This window comes from Monodelphis domestica, chromosome 1 (assembly GCF_027887165.1).
Source record: "Monodelphis domestica isolate mMonDom1 chromosome 1, mMonDom1.pri, whole genome shotgun sequence".
NCBI lineage: Eukaryota > Metazoa > Chordata > Mammalia > Didelphimorphia > Didelphidae > Monodelphis > Monodelphis domestica.
In genome coordinates, this window is record NC_077227.1 from 550,695,440 (window position 1) to 550,719,471 (window position 24,032).

General features: G+C 37.6%; 1 protein-coding gene and 1 long non-coding RNA gene across 28 annotated transcripts in view; one reads left to right on the plus strand and one right to left on the minus strand.

Moving 5' to 3' along the window:
* On the minus strand, positions 1-15,295 carry LOC130456520 (uncharacterized). Of its 2 annotated transcripts, XR_008915517.1 has the most exons (4): positions 13,552-15,295; positions 13,259-13,317; positions 1,148-1,236; positions 1-232 (listed from the first exon to the last, which is right to left on the minus strand). It is a non-coding gene; the product is annotated as an uncharacterized LOC130456520 (long non-coding RNA). The 2 variants fall into 2 exon arrangements; XR_008915518.1 differs by having other exon boundaries at positions 1-1,236.
* MYT1L (myelin transcription factor 1 like) overlaps positions 1-24,032 on the plus strand; it is a 730,943-nt gene that overhangs the window by 559,808 nt on the left and 147,103 nt on the right. For 20 of the 26 annotated variants that reach the window (XM_056813380.1, XM_056813371.1, XM_056813377.1 and 17 more), the window contains 4 exons: positions 15,286-15,533; positions 18,064-18,300; positions 21,697-21,818; positions 22,734-22,802. In XM_056813380.1, the coding sequence (XP_056669358.1) occupies positions 15,286-15,533; positions 18,064-18,300; positions 21,697-21,818; positions 22,734-22,802 (676 nt within the window). Of the gene's footprint in view, positions 1-15,285; positions 15,534-18,063; positions 18,301-21,696; positions 21,819-22,221; positions 22,285-22,733; positions 22,803-24,032 lie in introns of all 26 variants that reach the window. The other 6 variants (XM_056813360.1, XM_056813357.1, XM_056813358.1 and 3 more) reach the window with 1 other exon arrangement.

Below are 24,032 nucleotides of genomic sequence, written 5' to 3' on the forward strand. Positions count from 1 at the left end.
TTTGCCATTAATAATGTTGTTATTGTATATATCAGTTGCCTTCAAATAAGGCTCATGTTTGTGGTCATTCAGCGCTTGCCAAAGTAATGCCACCGCATTGGCAGCATGACACCATGTTCTTGAATCCTCCAAAAGTTCACACAGGTGTGGGTGAATTGGCCCCACTGGATGCCTAGGAAGAGCAGGGAGGGTTTTCTTCTCTCTGTATCTCCAGAGTATCACAAGCTTGGAACTTGCAGATAGGGAAGGAAAGAATCAAGATGATTATTTTTCCTGGTCTTGGTAAGAGACCTTTTAGTCTTTAAACCTTTAGTTTATTCCAGCTTTAGTTTAGGTTCAAGATCTTTAGTGTAATGGGGATCTGGCATATGTGCCAACACCATGAGTTTGTTGAAATTGCTACTTTCTACATGGAGGACCCTGGGAGAGATGAGTTTTGGGAAAATCCTGATAATGTGGAAGGAAAACGCTTTTGAGACACCGTAAAGCATGCATGGACATTTGGAAACTGGTTCTGGTTGACTAATCATGTACTTAGTCAATTATGGGCTGCATAGCCAGAACTCTTAGTATCTTCAGAAGAGCAACTAGATAGGTGGATAAGAGCCATGGACTTGGAATTAGAAAGACCTGAGTTCAAATCTCACCTCAGACATTTCCAATCTATCTTATCTTAGGGCAAGACAAATAACCTCTCAGTTTCACTTTCCTCCAGAATAATAGCACCTCCCTCACAGAGCTATTACAAAAATCAAATGAGATAACATATGGATAGGGCTTTTCAAACTTAAAGAGCTTTGTAAATGACATTAGTATTCTCATTGTTAATAATAATAATAAAGGCTCCTCCCTTTGAAATGGTTAGCTAATCCAAACCAGTTATAAAATGTCCATGCACCCTCCACAGTAACTTCAAGGCACTTCTTTTACATGATATCACAATTCTCCTTGAAGCCATCTCCTCAATATGTTCCACATGAAAAGAACCCTCCAAGCAAGCTGATGAGGTATGCACATGCACCAGACTTCATTCTACTAGCAATGTCCCAAGATATGCAGAATCAACAGAAAACTACAGAAACCATAGTAATAAGACAGATAATATGAGGACAGTGAGGGGCATATTTTGAAGACACAGAAGTCAAACCTATTGTGTCCTCAGCTGCTTTGAGAATCCAACTGTTCCATCCAATGTCTTTCCAAAAACTCAAGGATCGTATGCTTGCTTTCTGGAAACTAGAAAGGAGGGAAAAGGCAGAATGTAATATGTCTACTATCTCATGAAAAAAACTGTTTTACTTGCTTCTTTCCTGTTTCTTCCTTCTCAACCAGAGACATCATTATCATGATGGTAGGTGGGAATCAAAAAGAAATTATAGAACAATAACATAATACAATTAGGCAGAAAACAAAATCTATGAACTTCATGAGAAACTAGGTATTTATCTAATTCATATTTTGAATCCACTGGCAAAAGCTTTCAAATGATTTTACATTAGTTCAACTCATCATATTATTAATTTGGAAAAGAGTTCTGTAAAAGGAATAGATTGATTAAAAGGCCATTTTTTTCTAACCCCATTCTCCTGTAGATTCCTAAGTGAACCATTTGTTGACAAGTTTTGATATAATATGGTTTGACATATAAAAGTTGTTGTTTATTTTTAAATCTTCATGTTCTAGAACATAGAGGAGAAGAAATAAAATATTTTTAAATCTACCCAATCTTTGAAAAAAAGTTTAATTAAAAGCCCCATATGCTAAATTTTCCTTCAGAATGATCAGAGAACAAGTTCTAATAAATTGAATTTAAACAAAAAAAAATACATCTGAAATCCATTCTAGTTGTTGTTAATGTTTCCAAAATGTATTAGACGACTTTTTTGCCTTTCTTTGCCTATCATTCTGAACATCAGTTCTTAGTTCATAAAATTACAGTTGCAGACAAAAATGGTTTTAGGAGATTAACTTGAATGTGTATTAGCCCCAAGAAATAACAAAGAGCTGGTTCTCTGAATAAATTACTCATTTAAGGATATATTGCTATGATTTGCCCCAGAAGTAAAGAAGCTAAATAAAACTACACATGGCAAAGGGTTCTGGTTAGTTGCGTTGCATTAATTTTTAACTCTGAGCAACCTTTCCATCAGGTGTTCATTTTTCCTTAGGTTTTTTTTTCTTCATTTTAATACTAGCCTGATTTCTTGTGCCCATGGCTAGATTGCACCTTCATAATGAAACAAAGAAACCCTGAGTCAATTTGTAGTCAACAGAAAAATGAAAATCAAAGTGCATCTTTTGCAACACATGTTACCCTGCTCAAATTGTTACTATCACTCTCAATTCAGAGCCTCATGCCATGGCAGAGTATCCACTGTCAGAAACCTATGCAGAACAATCATCTCAGTCAGTCAACAAATCTTCCTTGATCATTTATAAAGTTAGTACCACTGTCCTTGGCAAGTACTTGGGGTGTGCATATTAAAGAATAAATACAATAACCCTCCCATGATTCATCATAAATATTGTAAATTGATCCTATTTTTATTTCACCATAACTGAAGAGAGTCCTTGTTAAGAATTAAGTTGCTTGGGGGCAGCTGGGTGGCTTAGTGGATTGAGAGCCAGGCCTAGAGACGGGAGGTCCTGGGTTCAAATCAAAACCGCAGACACTTCCCAGTTGTGTGACCCTGGGCAAGTCACTTGACCCCCATTGCCTAGCCCTTACCACTCTTCTGCCTTGGAGCCAATACACAATATTGACTCCAAGACAGAAGGTAAGGGCTTAAAAAAAAAAAAAAAGAATTAAGTTGCTTAACCCAAGATAGTTGGTTGAATTTCAGGCAAGATAAATTACTACTGGATATTGTTTTCAGTGTGATCAGTTTCTAGGGAGTTGTTGCATTCTCCAAAAATGTCCTTACCTGAGATCTTAATTTAATGAGACAGATAATTGAAGAGATAATTCATACGTCATAGGAATTTAATGTGTTGGACTGAATTCAATAAATGGTATCATAGGGTTGAGAACTGGAAGGAGCCTTAGTGATCACTTATTTCAACCCTCTCATTTTTCAAATGAGTGAACTGAAGCCTAGAGGTGAGATTACACAAAAATAGTAAATAACAGGGACAGGAACTGATCTTAGATCTTCTATTTTAAATCCAATTATATGTATCTCTTTAAGAAGGTTGGCAAAATAGAGCAAGTAAAAAGAGTAATAGGAATTAAACAGCTAAAGACTGTGGAGATGAGAGCAAATATTCACATAAAAAGTATCATTATGCCTTTTATAACACTATTTCAGGTAGTGGGATAAAAACGTATCCTGTATATTACAAATCAACAAGGTTATATCAGGTTTAGGATATGAATGGATATGTTTTGGGAGAACATGATTTAATTGGTATATCCAAAATCTATATAATTATAAGAAACAATTATAAGGTTCTGCTATACCCAAGGCTATCACACGTGTCACTCTATTTCTGCTCCTCCCCTTAATTTTCAGTCTTGCTGTCCCCTGGCTCTTTCCTTATTGTTTACAAACCTGTCTATATGGCCTTCATCCTTAAAAACCTTAACTTGATCCTACCTTCTCCTCAAGCTATTGTCCCATCTCTCCTCCCTTTTTACAGCCAAACTGAGGGTTTGGGGATATGGAGGAGAATATATTCCTTGTCTATTTTTTTCAATCTCACCATTACTTTTCAATTTTGCAGTCTGTATTCTGACCTCATTTAACCTCATTACTAAACCGAAAGTGCTCTCTTCTAGATTACTAACAATCTACTGGCTGTCACATTTGATGGGGTGTTTTTTTTATCTTTATCCTTCTTCACCTTCTGCTCCATTTGACACTTTTGACTAAACCCTCCTTCTAGAAATATCTTCTTTCCCTCTTCTACTACCTGTAAGAAACTTCCTTTTCAGTGTCCAACATAGGATTTACATGTAGCAGTACCTATCTTCTCTATGTACACTATCTCAGCAATCTCCTTAGCTCACCTCTAGGTAGAACCTTCCCTCATCTATATATCCATTCCCAGTCTCTCTCCTGAATTCTAGACTCTCCAACTAGAAATGATACATCCTATCTCTCCCTCCCTCAAAAAGCAAACAAATCCTCCATCTTCTTCCCAACTTCTCTATTTCTGTTGATGGCACACTATTAATCCCTATAATCATACAGATTATGTCCTTTAACCTTCACTCCTATTCACCCTTCTCTCTGTTGTCTAGCTTTCAGTTCTATCATGTTCACATTTCAAAATCAAACTTAGAAAGAATCTCAAAGATCATCTGGTCCAATTCCAATTACATAGGAATGTCCTCCAAAAAATTAACAAGTGATAATCCAACTTCTACTTAAAGGCCACTGATGAAGGGATCCCTCTACCTGACCACTCAGTTAATTCCTATTTTGGATAACTATCATGGTTAAGGTTTTCTTTGTGTACAAGCCTACATCTTCTTCTCTGTAACTTCTACCCACTGACCCTAGTTCTCCCTTCTAGGGCTAAGCAGAATAAACTGACCCTCTCTTCCTCATGCCTGAAAATAAATGTCAAGTTCCACCCTTGAAATATTCTCTTATATCCAGGATTAACATCTCCAATCCTGATAACAAGACCCTGCACCATTCTGGTGGGATCTCTGGCTAGTAAATGTCTTTCCTTCAATGTTTTGCCCCCAGTGAGCACTATACTCAGACATTATCTAATTAGTGGGACTATCACCAACCTGGGCTTTACTTCCAAGACTCTCTTACTATAGCCTAAAGATCACTCATATTTTCTCAGGTCTTGTTTTGTTTTGTTTTACATTCTGACAACTTCAATATCCCTTAAAATCACATATGGTTTGTTTTGTTTTATTTTAAAATCTGGCATGACTCACTATTGACTTATTTTAAGCTTGCAATAACCCCTCATGGTCCCACTAAAACCCCTCAATATTTTTAACTGTTTCCTAGCTGTAGCTCTTATATTTTATCCTTATAAAGTTGATTTTTAACCTATATATAGAGCTCTACAGTGATTTATATTTCATCATTGCTGTTGTTCAGACAATTTCAGTCATGTCTGACTCTTCATGACCTCTTTTCTTACACAGCTAATAAGTGTCTGAGGTCAGATTTGAACTAAAAAATGATAAGACTTCCCAACTCCAAGTCCGGTACTCCAGCCACTACTCTACTTAGCGGCTCTATTTGACCATTATACTAGACTCTAAAGAATTTTTTTCAATTATCTCATCCCTTGTGTTAACTATTCCAAATTTTTCCATTTACAAAATACAAAATCCCACATGCTGCGATATGTCATTCATAAAAATATTGAATGCACAGGACTAAATAGAAATCCTTAAGGGCATTTCAGTAATTCAAACAAATCTGAATCCACATTTTTCCATCTTGTCCAAAAGAAAAGCATAAAAGAAATGTTATCTGCTTTTTGCTAAAATGTGTAAATTGCATATGAAATATTTCCCTGATATACCAAATCTAGTGATCCTACAAAAGAAAATAGTTCAGTCTGGCATGATATATTCTTAATTAAAGCATGATGATCCTTAGTGATCATTGCTTCCCTTTCTAAATATTGTAAAATCATCCCTTTAATGATACTTCCAAAAAATTTCAGGAAACAAACTCACACTCATTGTCCCAGAGGTTGTAGTTTCTATTCTCTTCCTTTTTCAAAAAATTGGGGGCAAGAGGAGAAACAAGGCATTGCTTGGTTGATTGTCTCCAATCCTACAATATTTCCTTGATTTTCCATAAGTTTTAAAAGATTAATGACAATGACAGCAATCATATACACTAATTTGGTATTCTGGAGGAACGTTTGTATAAAACTATTAACTTGAATTTAGAAAGTAACTCATATGACTCAGACACATCTTTACCAAATTATATCATTGTACCTATATCTAATTAAATCCTCTAGATATAAGCCTCCTTGCTAAACCTATTCATTTTGCCCATTATATTCTAGATGCTGACAATAATAACAATAGCTATCATTTACATAGCATGTTATGGTTTCAAAAAGGTTCTTCATACATTATCTCATTTGACCGTGTATGTAAATAAATATAATTCCATCTCATCTTTATCTTTCTTTTCCTGACATTATTCTCTAACAATTATTCCCTAAATATCATAACTCCCGATACACAGGCTCTATCCTTTGTTCTTAAAACATGAGATTAGAGGATCATATATTTGAAACCAGAAGGGGTCTTAGAGCTCTATAGCCCACCCAAACCTCTAATTTTATAGATGTGAAAACTGAAGCCCATAGAGACTTCCTGGTGAGAAATCATAAAACCAGAGTTCAAACTCAGGTCCTTTGATTTGAAATCTAATGTTCTTTTGCTCTGATATTATCCCTTTTCATTTTCCTGCCAAATTCCTGAAACAAGAGACTACTCACTATCTCTCTTTTCTATCTTCTCATTCATTTCCTAAACTCCTTCAATCTGACTTCTACCCTAATACCATAATCAAATTAGCCTCTTGACAGTACCTAACAACCTCTGCTTTTTCAAACCCAAATGATCTTTTCTCAAGCATAAGATCATATAACCATAGGATTATAGATCTAGAGCTAAAAGGGACTTCAGTAGTTACCTTGACCAATCATCTAATTTTATAGAAGAGAAAATTGAAGCCCAAATAGGTTTAAAGTCATGCAGATAGTGAGCGTCAGGTCTAGGATTGAAACTCAATTCTCATAATTGCAAATCGGCACTACAAGTTCAAATACTCTTTATACTGTACCAAAATTACTTGATCTATTTATCTCTTATCTACTTCACTTTAAAAGACTAAGCTTCCTTGACTTCCATGACACTGTACTTTCTAGATTCTGTTCTCACTTCTTTTGAATTTCTTCCTCTATACCCTCTGCTTCTTTTCTGTCTTCTTATCCTTTCACTATTTGTACATGTCAAAACTAGCTGGCTAGTCCAAAGCAAGGTGGTACAGTGAATAGAGAGCCAGGTCTTGACTCATCTTCTTGAGTTCAAATCTGGTCTCAGAGACTGCCTAGCTGTGTAGCCTTTAACCCCATTTATTTCAGTTTCCTCATCTGAAAAAGGAGCTGGAAAAGGAAATGGTAAACTACTCCAATTTCTTTACCAAGGAAATCCCAAATGGGATCACAAAGAGTCAGACACAACTGAAATGACTGAACAACAATGTGTCAAGATTGTCCTCAGCTTTCTAGTCATCTCTATAGTTAAACATTCAATAAGTTCATGTGCTTTCACCTTAGCTCTAGTTTCTTATTTTATTTCCCTCAGAGATATCCCATCAGCACCTCAAACCCACCTATTCCAAAACCTTATTCATCAACATCAACTTCTAGATTAGCTTCCTCTATTTTCCATTTATGTTCATATTATTATTTTCCTCATTTCCCCAGCTCAGAAACTTGAAGTCAGTGTAAAAGAGTAATGCTTAATCTCTCTATACCTCATTTTCCCTATCTGTAAGGGTTTGATTCATTGACTTCTCAGCTAACATTAGCTCTAGGTCTTCAATGACCCTTGTTGTGAAAGAGCAGTGAACTTGGAGTCATCAGGTTCAAAATCAAATCCTGACTCTGCCACTTACTACCTCCTTGACCTTGAATAAATCTCTTAACCACAACAGGTAAACTGGATGACGTCTGAAATTCTTTAGAGCTCCAAATGTCATTATATGACTTGTGATCTTTGACCTCTTTCTTTTCTGCATCCCTCACATCTATCAGTCAGCATGACTCTGAAATTCATCTCTTTTTCTGTTGCCGACATCATCACCTTAGTTACAATCCTCTGCTCAGTTCTAAATTCCTGCAGTTCCCTTATAGCTGGCTTTCTGCTTCCAGTTTCCCTTTGCTCCACTCTATACCTACTGCTCTGATGAATCTTCCTATAACACTGCTTTCATAAGTTCAGTCTCCTTCTTATACTTCCCAGCCCACCTATATATGTACACATGTACCATTTGGTCCTTCCTACTTACTGACTCTATCCATTCTCTTTCCCCTACCTAGAATCCTCTCCCCCCCCCCACCCCTTCTTGCTATTTTTCTATCTATCCTTCAAATTTCAGCCCAAAGGATATCTTGCCCTTGGAGTTTTCTGTGAAAGCTCTTACCCTTCTCTTAACTTCTTATTAAATAATTATCTGTATCATACAATGTGTCCTAATAATTATTGTCTTATTCTTTGCCATGTAAAATTTAGTCATTTATTATCTGTTGTTTCAGTTAATTGCTTCATATATTTATGTCTAGTCTCTCATACTAGATAGATTGTAAGCTCCTTGAGGGTAAGGTCTTGGTTTTCTATTATATCACCTAATGCGTAGCACAATGCCAAACACATCAGAGATATTCTAGAAATGTTTTGTGATTAGTTCACTGAAATGGGTCATATAAATTGATGCATCTATATTCCAAAGTTATTCATGAGAAAACCTCCTTTCAAAAAAGCATGTCTTTTCCATAGAAGAATTTTATATCAAAATTGCTGTTTGCTTTAAGATCTTCCTGTAACAATAGGATCCTATTTCAAATGACCAGGTCCAGTAGAACCATTTATCATGAGGGAAGAGCCTGAGATAAGCTACATGGGTCATTGGATCTTAGATGTGGAGCCAAAAGGGATCTTTGAGGTCATCTGATCCAATCCCCTCTAAGGAAATGGAGTTTTAATGCTTATTTGTAGCATGACTCTGAGCAAGGCATTTAATATCTCCCACACAAAATTGGAACCCAGAGCTTCTTGTCTCTAAGACCAACATTTTATTCATTACACACATGGACCAGGGGGCCTCCTCTCATAGCTAGGTACTAACATGGGTTCATCTTGGGGTAGTCTGACCCCATCAAAGTGGGAAGGGTTAAGTTTTCTCTCCCTTTAGTCTAACTCATTTTGTAAAAAACTAGGGGAATCTCTAAAACAAATCTTAGGCATGTTTATCTCTAAGATTTCTCCAAAATGTGGGTATAGAATCCTTTCCAAAAGAAGCATTCCATGTTCAAAATCAATATCAATCAGGCAGCTAGATAGCAGACTAGATAGGGTTGTACTTAGAGTCAGGAAGACCCAAATTCAAATGCAACCTCAGACATCAGCTGACTGACTCTGGGTAAGTCACTTAACTGCTGTCTGTCTCAGTTTCTTAATCTGTAAAATGTGCATAATAATAATAATAATACCAACCTCTAAGAGTTGTTTTAAGGATAAAATGAAATACTATTTGTAACTTGCTTTGCTAACTTCAGAGTGCTATATTATTATTTGTTGTTGTCATTTCTTTCACCATGGAAAATTTGTAAGCTACAAAAAAACTCAAAAGTGTGAATGAAGAAATACAGAAACAAAACATCTCAAATAGCCCATTACACTCATGATATACTCCAGGAAGGTAGACAACTTTATGGGGACTATTGAACAGATATTTTGCATTCACATTCACCTCAGACCTATATTGGAGAAACTCTGAGTCTAAAATAAATGAGAAAAGCCTGCCTAACAGAATTTTAATACATTGGAGCTCTTTATTCTCTTACTTTGGGGTCTGATTTTCATACAGATTTATACTGGTAAGGGCATACTAATGCATTTGCTGCAGGAACCTAGTGTACAGTAAGTAGCAGAAAGAAGGATATCTTTAGCATCCTAGGATCAGAGGTTTGGAACCAGAAGGAGACTGGAGGAGGCATTAACAAATATCAGCAAGGCTCTTGCAGACTTTAGAAACTCGTAAAAATATTTCAGGTTCGACAATTATTTCTCAACCTTTATACACAGCTAACCATGAGAAGTATCATGGGTAGCTATGTCATATTTAGTGCAGTCGTTGGTATAAGGAAGCCCTAGATTCAACCCTGGCTATTGATTAGTCTTGCACTGTGACTTTAAGCAAGACACTTGAGTCTGTAGTACCTCTGGCAACTAACTCTCAGAGACTTCACATCAGAGACAATTTGCTGATCTTAATTGGTCGAGGGGAGTTTCTATATCATTAAAATCCTATCCAGACTTAACTAAAAACACAGGTAGCATATCATACTTTGCAGACATTTCCCTCCATTCCTTCTGTCTCCCTAGTCGAGGGATGAATATATTTGAGGGCAAAGGGTTCTCCAAATCATTTCTCTTCTGGTACAGAGCATTAAGTGATTTGATTGTTCAGAAGATCTCCTAACACTAGTTTGACCGTCCCATAAAACTGAAGTCTGATATAGACTTTGTTTTGATTAAAATATTTGATTTAAAGTATAGTTAATACTTTAAAAAACAAATCAGGAAGTCATGTTAAGTGATCACAGCTTTGATGACTCATCTGTTATATAAATCACAGAGGATGTTTCTGGAGCAGTGACAGTGTTGGTGGTTCATTGCTTCTGTATTCTTCCAGATTGTCCCTCCAGAGGTACCAGTCTGGGATAAGGAGAGAGAGTTAATTCCCTGTCTCAATATTCTCACTTGTCCTGGATTTCCTAATTGAGATGGTGGCCCCTACTCATATTTTTTTTCTTCCATAGTATCATATTGATTTGGGGCCATGTGATCCCCTGGTTATCTTGGTTTTGTTGCCTTGTCTTGGGAATATTCAAACCAGATATTCTGAAGGAGTTAGTGCTCACATAGCTTTGAGGGGGAAAGTAGAAAAAATACAGAACTTGGAATCAAAAAGATCTGAGTTCAGATCCCAAGTACATTTACTAGCTGTGTGACCATAAGCAAATGGCTCAACCTCTCAGAGCCTTAGAATCTAGAAAATGGAAATCAATAATACAATGTAGTACCTGCCTCATAGAGAGGAATTTATGCTCTGAGAATTTAGGCAGCTATAGTATGACATGTATATATATATATATATATACATATAAACATATACATGTGCATGTACTACTTCAAGATATACATATAAACAAATGTGTGTATAACCTAAAGTAAAAAACTTTAGATAACCTATGTAAAAAAAAATAGGACATTGAATTCTAGACTCAAGATCACACAAACAGCAGAAACAAAACCAGACTGGTCTAAACCCAGACTCACAAAATCTCTGAACTGGAAGAAACCTCAGGTTCCTCTAATAATATTCTTTCCACTCACTAAATTACACTAGTGGAATCTTTCTACTAAACCTAGACCATTGTTCACTCATCACTTTCTTTCCAAAGTCCTGTGATTTCAAATTATTTAGTGAAAAGTAGACCGTCAATCTGGAAATCAGACTGGGACATCTTGAGTTCAAGTACTGTCTTTGATATATGGTGGCTGTGTGACCACAGGCAGGTCATTTAACCTCCTACTTGAATCCCCACACAACTCTCTAAAGCTCCAAGTTTCTCTACAGAGAGTACAAAAGCAGGCCAAATAGATGAATATATTAAATAATTTAAATTACACTAAGACTTTGGGACAAGCTACATATGAAGAGGCAGATAGACAGCCAGCCTCAGAGGTAGGAAGACCTGGGTTATATTCTACATATAACCCATACTGTCTGTGGGACCCTAGGAAATCATTTAACTTTTTGGTCCCCCAAGTAATTAATAAGGCTATTAACATGGCTTGGAAAGTGATGGTATGCACTGGTAGAGCAAGTTCCTCAACTGGAGTTCCCTATTCTGTTAAAATCATCTAACTGGCACATAGTAGGCACTTAATAAATGTTTGTTGATTTATTGATTGATTAATAATATATCTACAGGCAGATCTATTTTTTGTTGTTGCTGTTCAGTCGTTTCAGTCATGTCTGATGCTTCCTGTAATCATTTGGGGTTTTCTTGGCAAAGATACTGGAATGGTTTGCCATTTCCTTCTCCAGCTCATTTTACAGATGAGGTAACTGAGGCAAAAAGGGTTAAGTGACTTGTCCAATTCGCACAGTTAGTAAGGTCTGAGGCTAGAGCTGAACTTGAGGAAAATGAGCCTTCCTATCCACTGCACCACTCTGATGTGGAAATTCTATACCATGTTCTTAAAAACTAAAAAAACTATTTGATGTAGAATCAAACCTTGTCAAAAGAATACATTAACTTCACAGCCCAAATCCTAATAACTCAAAGGGTATTTTCTCACAGACTCCCATCAAGTATTTATTCCATTTCTCTCTTTACTTGGAGAAATACTGAAGGACAAGGCTATTGGATTGCTCTCCTAAGAGAAGTAGTCCTTTGTATTACAAATAGCCCTCTCTCCACTGGTTTTTCAATTGCAAATTCAGCCTTCCCTACTGTAAAAGCATTAGTGGTGGCCTTAAGGACTTGAAGGTTTGCTTGCAGGTGGCCAGGTTCCAGTCCAAAGCTCTGACTGCAAGGACCAGGTCTGACTGTGGGCAAAACTGGAAAGCAGACAAATCCTTAGTCAATCTCATCCTGGGTCAGTACCCTCTGCCTTTCCCAGGTGTTTGGTGTTCTCATGCTATCTCCATGGCTCCTATTGCCTAAGAAAACTCATTTACCTTAAGATTTTAGGGATTGAATATTATCCCCCCCAGGAGTATTTACATTTTAAAAGATGATGACAAGTTCAGATAAATCTAAACTCAAACATATATAATTCTAATGATGGAAGTTCAGAAAGAAGAGGAAAGGAGATTTCTGAGTAGTACTTCATGAATCCCCCAAAGCATTCTACATAGTAAATATGTAATACACTTGCCAAATGAAGCCAGGAGCTCTCTTCCAGCTCTGAATCTAGGACACTTACCCTGGCTTTTAGAAGAAACAGGCATCTTCGGGCTGGAAACTTTATTAAAATTATTAATAAGAGGCATTGTGGCATAATGGGTATAGAGCTAGCCCAGGAGTTAGTAAGGGGTTCAATCCTGCCTCTAATGAATACTGACCCTGGAAATCCTGGCAAGTCACTTAATTTCAAGTATCCCAGATATCTCTCTATGGCCTGCATGTTGCAAAGCAATGTGGATTTGAGTGAATTTCTTCACTGGGAAGTCCTTACAACAATTTGAATCACAAGTTTGGTCCGTGTGTGTATGTGTGTGTATGTGTGTGTGTGTAAATATGTGGATATATCTATAGACTACTATATATATATATAATATACATACTAATACTATAATCTCACATTTAAATAGCACTTAAGGATTACAAATCACTTCCATCACAGTAACTCAGAGAGAAGGTATAAATAAATATTATTCTAAGAAGGTATAAGTAAAAGTATTCTCTACTTACAATTAATGAAATTGGGTCACAGGGAAGTGAATTGTCTTACCCAGAGCCACATAGGGAGCAAGGTTCAAATCTCAAGTCATAGAATCGTGAACTTTAGAGCTGGAAGAAAACAGGATTTATGTAGTTATGGAATCATAAATCCAGAGTAGAAAAAACCACAGTGGCCATCTAGTCCTCATTACTAGATGAAGAAATTGAGGTCCAGAAGGTTGTGAGTTGTGTCTTAAGTCACAAAGGTCAAGGACAATGGATTTAAAGCTTTCCAGCTTTAAAGGCCAAACTTCCCATTAGATAGATAAGGAAACTGAGCCTGGAATAGGTTAAGTGCCTCACCTAAATCATGCTGCTGAGGCAGGATTTGAACTCAGGCCTTCCTTTCTCCAAGTCCAGTGCTCTAGTCACCACATCACAGTGCTTGAAGACTGAATGACTTATGTGAAAAATATAATGGGAGGAGATTGAGTGACACAAAGCATTAATCAAGGCATCTCTATCATTTTCTCATCCACCTATTAATGGAGTTTTAAAGTTGTTGTTTTAAAAAAATTGTACTAATAAAGTGCTTATGTGACTGCTACTGATGGGGGATAAAAGAGAAAAAAAAAATAAGCAAACAAAAACCTTCCAGGGAAGGTAAGTACTGTGCAGAACAGTGAGAAGACATTTAAAATCCTAGAATTGTGACAGATGGGGTAGATAGAGTATGTATTTGAGTGTTACTAAGTAGCCATGTTTTGAAATCTATCTTGAGTCGGCTAAGGTCCAGATGTGACTGCTGTTTCCTCCTCCCTCTGCCTCTCCCATCACTCGCCATTTCTTGCTCTATGATGGTTATGAGCATTTACATTTCTTCTCTCCTTTGAAGGAGACAGACTCACCAGGCACATTGCCTGCCTGGTTAGCATTCTGAGCCAGAAATCCATCCCCTCACCTTCACAAAGGGCACAGTCTCTGTTGGCCTGAGGATCAGCAGTCCCCAGGTCTCTTGTGAATCTGGGTCACCAACATGTCATCACAGTGAGCTTCTGGTACTGCTCCGCAGCCCTCATGCCTGTGTATGTAGGCCAGCCAATTGCTTCACAGATGAGTGATCCGGGAAGGTCCCAGTCACCAAATGAGCTTATGAGCAATCCTTAACGTGGAGAGAAAGCCCATTTCCCTTGTGCCTCTAACCAGGCTGTCAGGCACAGTTGCTGGTTTCCTATACGTTATTGAAGTTTGTGTCCTAGCTACGTATTGGTATTATTTTTATTTGTTATTATATGCTTCTGATCTCCTGAACATTCTTCCCACATTGCGGACAGAGCACTGGATTTTGACCCAAGAGTATGTGGGTTTCAATTCCAGCCCTGCCCAGTATTTCGGAGTGACAGCTTGGGCAAGTTATGTGCCCTGCTCCCTCCCCTTAGTTTCTTTATTTGTAAAATGAGGGGGTTGGATTAAATGATCTCTAGTTCATTTCCAAGTCCCATGATTTTAAATCTCGGCTAGCACCCTTCCTCCTCCAGTTGCCTGGTTACCCTCCATTTACTAGGACAGTCTGCCCTATTTTCTCAGATACTCTACCTAACATGTTGCCATCTTCGGTTCCATGCAAGGATTAAGATAATGTTCTGCCGCGCTGTGGCACACTGAGCCATGGATTTGGAGTACTGGTACCTGTGCAATCTTGGGCCCGTCACTTGGCCTTCTCTGCGCCACAATTTCCTCAAAAAATAAAGGTGTTGGGCTAGATGATCTCTAAGGTCCTTCTAAATCCTATTCATGATCCAGCCTTCCCTCTGGCCTTCAAACATACACTAGAAAGGGGGAAATGTGCATTTTTTTTCTTTATGCATCAGTCCATTTATGTCATTAAGAATGTCACTCCCCGCCACCCCCACCCCCAAGAGATTGCTGTTGGTTTGTTTCACCCTTTCCAGGGTGAGGGGGTGGACGGGGGGGGGGGTGTTGGTGGGAAGCACTGGATGGGAGGGTAGCGAAGGGAGATGGGTTTTTTCCTCCATTTTCGGAGGATGCTGTTCCTCGCAGGTCACCCTTGGGTTTTGTTTTTCTCCGTCTCCCCAGCTAAACGGTATTGCAAGAACTCCAGCCCCACCAGCAGCACAACGAGCAGCTATGCCCCGAGCAGCAGCAGCAACATGAGTTGTGGAGGCGGCAGCAGCGCCAGCAGCACCTGCAGCAAGAGCAGCTTTGATTACACGCACGACATGGAGGCAGCACACATGGCCGCCACGGCCATCCTGAATCTGTCCACGCGCTGCCGGGAGATGCCTCAGAACCTCTCCACCAAACCTCAGGACCTCTGTGCCCGGGTAACAACGGCCCGCCCCGCCGAACCCCGCAGCTGCTGCGCGCGCTGCACCAACGCACGCAGGCAGAGCAGGCAACGGGCTCTCCAGCCCGCTCCTCGTGCTCTGTCTCTGCCACCCAATCAAAAGCGAAAACCTTTCGGAATGCAGTGAAATAAATAAAAGATGATGGTGCAGATTCCCCAGCGGTAGCTCGAGAAACCTGGGTCAAGGTTTAGCCCTTTAAAAGGAAGGAGGGGAGGGGGCATGAGGAGAGGGAGTAAAAGGGTTGTGCAATTTTAATTCTGCTTTTATTTTTGGAGCCAATAACGGTATATACAAAGCATCTTTAAGATTTGGGGGATGTCTGCTTTTGTTTTTCTAAAGCCCGGATTTGCTATCACAGGCATTAATCACGCTATTGTTTTGGATTTTTTAAACGGGAAATAGAAATTAGGAGGTTTTTAGAGCTTTGCGAGAAGAACTTCTCAAACAGGCCCTAAGATTTCAGGAGAGAAGTTGTTTTTGTTACTTCTATAGACGCCTGTTTTCATGCAGCATCTTTAAAAGACTGCAAGTCTGATGAAGCTCAAAGAACGCGGACCAGTGTGTGTGACGTCTGACTTCTACAATAATAAGTTTTCAAAGGACCACAGTCTTCCCAAATGCCAGTGGGTTATTCCTCTCAGGGCATTAACCAGTGCCCAGGAAACAAAGGCGGGGGCCAATTAAAGGGAGGAGGTGGGGACCTTTCATCATTTATACAATCCTCACCCTCATTCACTATTCAAGATAATTACAGATGCTAAAATGCTATGCAAGTCTGATATTGTGGTGGTGATATGGTCTTTTTTATTTGGGGAACGTGGGGTGGGGGTTTTGGCTGGGGACAGAGGTCCTGGGAAATTGATCTATTTCTACTGCGGACAGAGGAGGAAGGGAAATGCACCAGACCCAGCAAGAGCTACCTCCCAAAGCCACTAGGTGGCTTAGGAGAGAGATGCAGTGCAGAGGAAACAGCATTGTGTTCTCAGAGCAAGGAACTGAACTGGCAGACATGTTTAGCTCTTCTTCAGAAAAACAAAGATTTTTTTTCCCTCTCCGGTTGTTTAAAGCTTCGTGTAATACATAATGAGGTCATAGTCCTAACCTTAGGTTGTTGGGGGGGTTTTAATAAATAATTTTAATATGTATGCATGCCGAAAGGTCAGTAACTTTACCTTTTCAAATGCTTCCTTTTATATTCATGACTTTCTATCCTATAGATTGGGGAGGTTCTTGCGGCATACACATAGTGTTCTTTGTGATCCATGCTGATGAAATGGTGAACAGGTTAAGGACTAGGAGAGAAGAGATGCGGTAGGAAAAAATGACCCCATTCGAGGTCCCCCACCCCCACTAAGTTTATTAAAATGACAGGTTTGAGAGGATAAATACATTATAGGACCTAAATTAGCATCAAAGCTGAAATCAGGAATGGGCTTTGACAAAAGGTGTTCAAGTAGAATAATACTGTATAATTTATTGAGGTAATAACCCAGAGGAAAGGATTTTCATCCCAAGTGCCTTCCTACAGTTATGTTATTACATCCAGAAGAGAGATAGCTGCTAGACATTTGAGTAGGCAGTAGCTTTCACACCAGCTCTGAAATCAAAATTTTGTTCAAGAGTGTCACTCTGACAAGAAAAATAAAAGGGAAGGGGGTTATGGGCATTATGATTTTCTTGTTTTTTCCTGCTCACTCTTCTTTCTCTTTTTCCTTATTCTTCTCACCTGCTGAAAGAGGAGTTCTAAATAATCCTTGATTTATTTCAAAGCACCATTTAAAAACAAACAACAATAAAATAAACCCTATAACCCTTACTTCACAGTTCATCAGTTGCAGTGAGCAATGCCAGTATCAGTTTGGGGTTTTTTTGTTTTGTTTTGTTTTGTTTTGTTTTTCCTAAGCAAACAAGGAAGCATATTAGGGGAAGTTATGATATATTGGAGCATAATCCAAAGAAAAAAATAGGAATTGTAGGAACAGTTACCTTTCCTTTGAACTAGTAAACTTGTTTTAGTGAGGAATTTGTAATCATTCTGCCTTCTCCTCCTCCTCCTCTCTTTTTCGGATCATTAGTTTTAAGGCAACAAATACACCCTTCTTTTAGGGGGGGAACTTAATGATGGCTTCTAAGCTCATCACTTAATCAATCAGGTGTTAGACCTGAAATCAACTTAAAATCAAGTAGGTGTTCATTTTGAAAATCTAGCTTGCTCCTCTCCACCCTAGTAAATAAGGAAGAAGAAAAAAAACTTAGAAATATGAGACTATTTCACAGATTTGTTTGGAGGGGTAGAGAAATGTCATGCCTTATCTTTCTACATTAATGTTGTGTTATATTACACAATTCTGGTAGGATGAGGGAAGAGACTTAAATGTTTAAACTAGAAATTAACTGAGGATACATTCAATATAATAATGGTTAAGAAACCCATGGAGGCAGCAGGTTTAAATCATTGAATTTATCTTTTTTAAGTTGATTAACAATGTTTCTTTTCTTCTGACAGAATCCTGATATGGAAGTTGATGAAAATGGAACTTTGGATCTAAGCATGAACAAGCAGAGGCAACGCGATGGGTGCTGTACCATTTTGACACCTCTGGAACCAATGTCACCACAGCGACAGGCAGTGATGAACAATCGGTGTTTCCAGCTAAATGAGGGTGATTGCTGGGACTTGCCAGTAGACTACACCAAAATGAAACCCAGAAGGATAGATGAAGATGATTCCAAAGAGATTAATGTATGTCTTTTTCATCTAGAGCTGCTCATTGCAACCTAATTGTTTCAGATGACATGGCTGAAAGCCTGTCAAATGCCATGTGTTTGGGTGATAAGAAAACATATAGTTTCCTTAAAAGGCACTATTAACGGGTTAGTCCTTAGAAATATGTTAGTATAGCCACAACTGTATCTAAAACTCATCAGTCAATAATTTGAACTATGAGCTATATTTTTTAACCTTTGTGTTTTTGCAGATATTTTTTCTCATATAAAAACTGTAAATAATTTATAAATACATTCTGTAACCATAAAATGATCAGGATGACATTTTCACATAATACGAGGTTTTCTTTTCAGATAGAGGATTTAAAATTACTATCTTGCATACTAAAATGGCTATTAAGCATTTCATATTTTTGTCAGCATTATAAAGGTAAGTGAGACAGCTTGGTACAATGGGAAAAAAAAGTGGGTTTGGAGTCAGAGGAGCTGGGTGCATCTCTCCACTTTGCCAAGTACTACCTGTGTGACCCTCTCCACAAGTCACTCTCTCAGCTAAGGTTCCTTCCCTTGTAAATTGAAGGGATAAAACCATGTTATCTTTAATGTTCAGTCTGGATCTAAATCGATTGAGTCTGCCCGTTTTCAAAAAAAGAAAAAAGCAACTTTAAATACTCAAAACAACACTCTGAAACCTTTAATAAACACACCATTCTTTTAAGGCATTGTTAGCAATAGTTACACAGAAGTTACAATTCAGGGCCATGACTTTCAAAGCACAGTTATAATCTCCACATCCAGATTGTAGAAACCTTTGCTTGGTGGAAGGGGAAAAAAACCTCATGCATTATTGGACTGGTTGTCTCTCCTATACCCTTGAAAATGGAGGATTCTTTTCAAACACAAAGGGAACATACCAGTGCCAGAGTAAGGCTATCTTTCCCATAGGACTAGAAAAAGAAAAAGTTGAATTCTTGTGAGGGTTTCCTGGGAAGCTGTCTGTATGGCTCTTTAATCAGTAAGGCTGCCTTCCATATTCTTCAGTTTGGCTCTAAATATCAAGCTATTGTTAAAGAGTACTAAATCTGAATGGCAAGCTAAATATAGTAGTCTTTACAGTGTGAAATCATATCCAAATGTGAAATGGCAGTTTCATTTCCAACTTTTTTATTAAAAATAAGAAACCCTTAGATAAATGACAGTAGCACAATACTGTGCATGCATTGCCACAGACATATATCCTGCATGTGTTTGTGGAACATATTTGCTTCAACAAGGCAAAGAAAGATTTTAAGTGCAATCTTAATCTTCCATTGCCATCTACAGGAATTTCTTGGCTACTACAGTCACTCATTCCATTTCTTCTAAGTACTTAAATACCTAGACTTTCAAAATTGGGAATGACTATAGAAATCTTCTGGTCAAACTATCTCATTTTATAAGTGATGAAACCGAAGAAAATTCATTTAGAACTGAAAGAGAATTTAGAGATCATTTAATCCCTTATGTTATAAGAGAGAAGAAATTGAGGTTTAAAGAAGTTAAATGACTTTTGTCTCATGTTAACAGATATAGAAAGGGAATGAAATTACATCCCTAGCTCCATTCCTTTGTAGAGGCTGTCTCCTATTCCAGTACCTTGAATACTCTCCTTCCTTCTACCTCTTGGAATCTCACTCTCCCTTCAGGGTCCATCCAGCAAAGATGCTACTTCACACAGAGCTTTCCTAATTCCTCTAGTTGTTAGTACCTCCCCCTCTCAACATTATCTTTTATTTACCTATTAAATATTTTGTATTTAGTTATCTGTGTATATATTATATAGCCTCCCCTTTCTCCCCAGTAGAATGCAAGCTTCTTATGGACAAGGACTTTTTGTTTTTTCATCTTTGAGACTACGGTACCTATCACTGCACTCTGCACACAGCAGTTGCTTAGTGAATACTTGTTGAATTTGCTAGACCTGTCTAACATTTAGGTTTTAGTCATAGGACATCCATTTCTTTAGACAGTGCCCTTTGCAAACAACTGTACTGACCCATCTGAACAGCTGGTAGGAGTCAAGAATTGGTCTTTAAAGTCTCAGGCCATTGTTTTTTGTTGGGCTTTTCCCCCCATTGTACCATGAAACTTTTCTTATGTAAAAGTAATTCTCAAATTCAAGATTATCCACAAATGAATTTTTCTTAGTCTTGCCAAAAATATATGAAGTTGCCACTCACTTGGAGCAGTTGTACATCTCCTTTTTTGAGACCCAATTACAAAATTTTTTGTGATTTTAAGTTTTAAAATTTAACTTGATAGACCGGTAGTGGCATGAAGAATTATTGCTATATTAAGAATCAATTCCAAAACAAATATTTATTGACAATGTACTTTATACCCAAGACTGCTACATGCTATGGGGCAGTAATGTGTGTGCATGTATTTACACCACTGAACTAAAAGAACAGTATATTTTATCTCATCAATTTAAAAAAATTATTATCTGATATTCCATAAAGTTCACACTGAAAGATATCCAGAATTGATGCTACATACATATAAAATATACATACATGTGGTAGGTATGTGCATATATCACATATACATATTTATATCACCCTAAGTTTTACAAACCACTTTCTTCTCAACCCTAGAAGGTAGATAGTAACCTAAATTTATCCCCATTTTACATCTAGTGCCTGCGTTATATAGAGAAGGTGTGTTGCATTGCATTGTATTGTATTGTAGGAAGCCAGGAAGTGGACTGGGGTCTCCTGACTTCAGATCTAACATTCCATCTACTTAACTATAGGATCGCTCTGCTTTGTGCAAGGAACGTATAAGACGAGGGGACTGATTCCAAGCAGCTTGTAGTATTTAGTGAGTTAGATCAATCAATAGAATACTTTATCACAGTAAAAAAATAAATAGGGGGAAGCTGGGTAGCTCAGTGGATTGAGAGCCAGGCCTAGAGATGGGAGGTCCTAGGTTCAAATCTGACCTCAAACACTTCCTAGCTGTGTGACCCTGGGCAAGTCACTTAACCCCCATTGCCTAGCCCTTTCCACTCTTTTGCCTTGGAGCCAATACACAGTATTGACTCTAAGACAGAAGGTAAGGGTTTATAAATAAATAAATGAATGAATGAATGAATGAATGAATGAATGAATGAATAACCCTCTTTGAACTAAATCCAGTTTGCATTTTCTTAAGTGAATTTAAGGAATTAAGAAAATATTAACATTACAAAATTTGGGACATTGTGGACAGCACACTGGCCAAAGCTGCTTCTACAATGCAATTAGAAGACTGGGCATGTCGATGAATCAAATAATTAGGAAATAGGCTATATTTGTTAACAGTGATTTGCATTCTGTAGTCTATTTGAGTTTTGTCCATGTGAGCCTCATAGATGCTTGTTTGCCTGCAGCCAGAAGATTTGGACCCTTTCCAGGAGGCACTAGAAGAAAGAAGGTATCCTGGTGAAGTGACCATTCCCAGCCCCAAGCCCAAGTATCCTCAATGCAAAGAAAGCAAAAAGGATTTAATAACGTAAGCATAATGTGAGGTGAAATTATTATTCTCTTCCTAGCCTTTTCCCCTTCTTTGGATTATTTTAAAGAATTGAATCTGTACATGCCTTGCTGTATGAGCATGCGACATTCGCAGCATATAAATGTTTCCAATTGCGAGTTCAGTAAAGTGAGAGGCTAATGTGTATTTTGCTTGTTCTTAACTATGCTGTAGTGTATGGAAACGCCATTTTTTTTTTCATTTAATCCTGTTCATTTTGCAGCTTTTCTTTAGGGTGCTTAAATCCCCATGCAGACATTGCAGCTAAACTGGAAACAATGAAACTTTTTAAAAGTTTTTTTTCTTTTTCTTTTCTTTTCTTTATTTTTTTTTTAAAAACATACTTACTATTTTGGCTGTTTTTGTTTTTGTTTGGTGGCAGATGTCCAACACCAGGGTGTGATGGGAGTGGTCATGTGACTGGTAATTACGCCTCACATAGAAGGTGTGACTTCATTTTTTTCATGGTGGATTCTGTCTTTTCAATTTATTGTTTTCAGCTTACCTCAACAATGCTGTCAAAGTAAAAATGTTGAACTATGTGTGAACCCTCTAAGTGCTATATGTTGACCTTCAAAAGCATGCTAACCTGTGTGTTGTATAATGTCTTTTAATACAAATACATCTTAAAAATTTCCAAAGTACTTTTAACATTAAACCAAAAAGACATCATATTTTATCATATCGATTTCAAAAAATTATCTGATAAATTCCATAAAGTTTACATTGAAAGATATCTAGAGTTAACAATACAAAAATTCAATATACAGCACTTGCCCCATCGCTTTTCTGCATTAAACTTTTTAATTTTTTAATTTTTTATGTTGTGTTTGTTTGGGAGGTTTGAACTTATTAGAGGGTTGACTTACTTGGCTATCCTGACCTGTCTTACAGTCTCTCTGGCTGCCCTTTGGCTGACAAAAGCATCCGCAGTATGCTGGCCACCAGTTCACAAGAGCTCAAGTAAGACATAACAAAAACAATTCTCTCTTTCGTAGTGGTGTAATTGTGGTTGTTGTCGTTGTGTGGTTGTTGTTGTTTTAACCTAGTACTTAACTGAAAGTGAGGTTGGAAATGAGAAATATGAATCTTAAAAGCACATGGCCATGATTAGTGCTCAGATGGCACACAGGAAGATCTTCCATGATTTACCCACTTAGTGCTACTCATTCTACTCTTTTCCTTTCTCATTTTATTCTCATTCTTCCTTGATCACACCAAATCTTTCCTACCTTCTCACTTCTCCAGCCTAAGTATTTTCTCTTCAGAAATACATGTGGCTCTATGTGAATACCTACCTATGTGTATGTATGTACATATATACATACATAATGAACATATGTAATGTAAATTTTGGGAAAAAATCTATTCTACTAAATATTATGGAATATTATGCAAGAAAGAAGATATGTCAATTTCATACACACCAAAGCAATTGAGATATATGATAGGATTTGATTATTTAAAGCCTGGTCACTAAAGAACAAATAAATACACAGAAGATTAATATTGACTCTGAACAACCCATTTGTTTGTGTGTTCAGCTTGAGTTTGAAAAAAAATATTACCCCAGTTCTTAAAACATGCTGTGGTTATAGTGATTCATATAGTTTTATCTGTATGCACTATTTCCAGCAGCAGCTTGAGATCTCTTTTCTCTTACTCAAAGCATCCTCCCACCACACCCCTGCCACTTGAAATTGTAAAAAGCAAGAATGAACAAAATTTATTTTCTAAATCAAAATAATGGGTTTTTCCACCCAAACATTTAATGATAAAATTAAGAAGACTGAATATATTTGAGAATTCATCTATGTTCAAAAAGTGTCTTTAAAAATTTGACACTCTAGTCAGAGTAGTCACTCAACTATCTAACAAAACAAACCAAAGAAAAAAGGACAGAATGACAAGACCAATCACCAGTTAAGAACATCAACCTAATCAGAACTGTGTTTCCTCAGAATTGATTATTCTTGATTAACTTTCCTACTTTCTGAGTAAGGCATTATCAGCATCATTAAGGCTTGTTTGCTTGGTGTTCATTTTGCTTGGACTGGCATTTATTAAGCAGTGCAAAGAAAATGTTGTTTCTCCCCTATATTGGGTTCCTCTTCCATTTCCCCACCCCTTTAACAGTAGACCAGGGTTAGCATAAAGGATAGGACCTTGTTTCACACACATGTCATCTTTTAC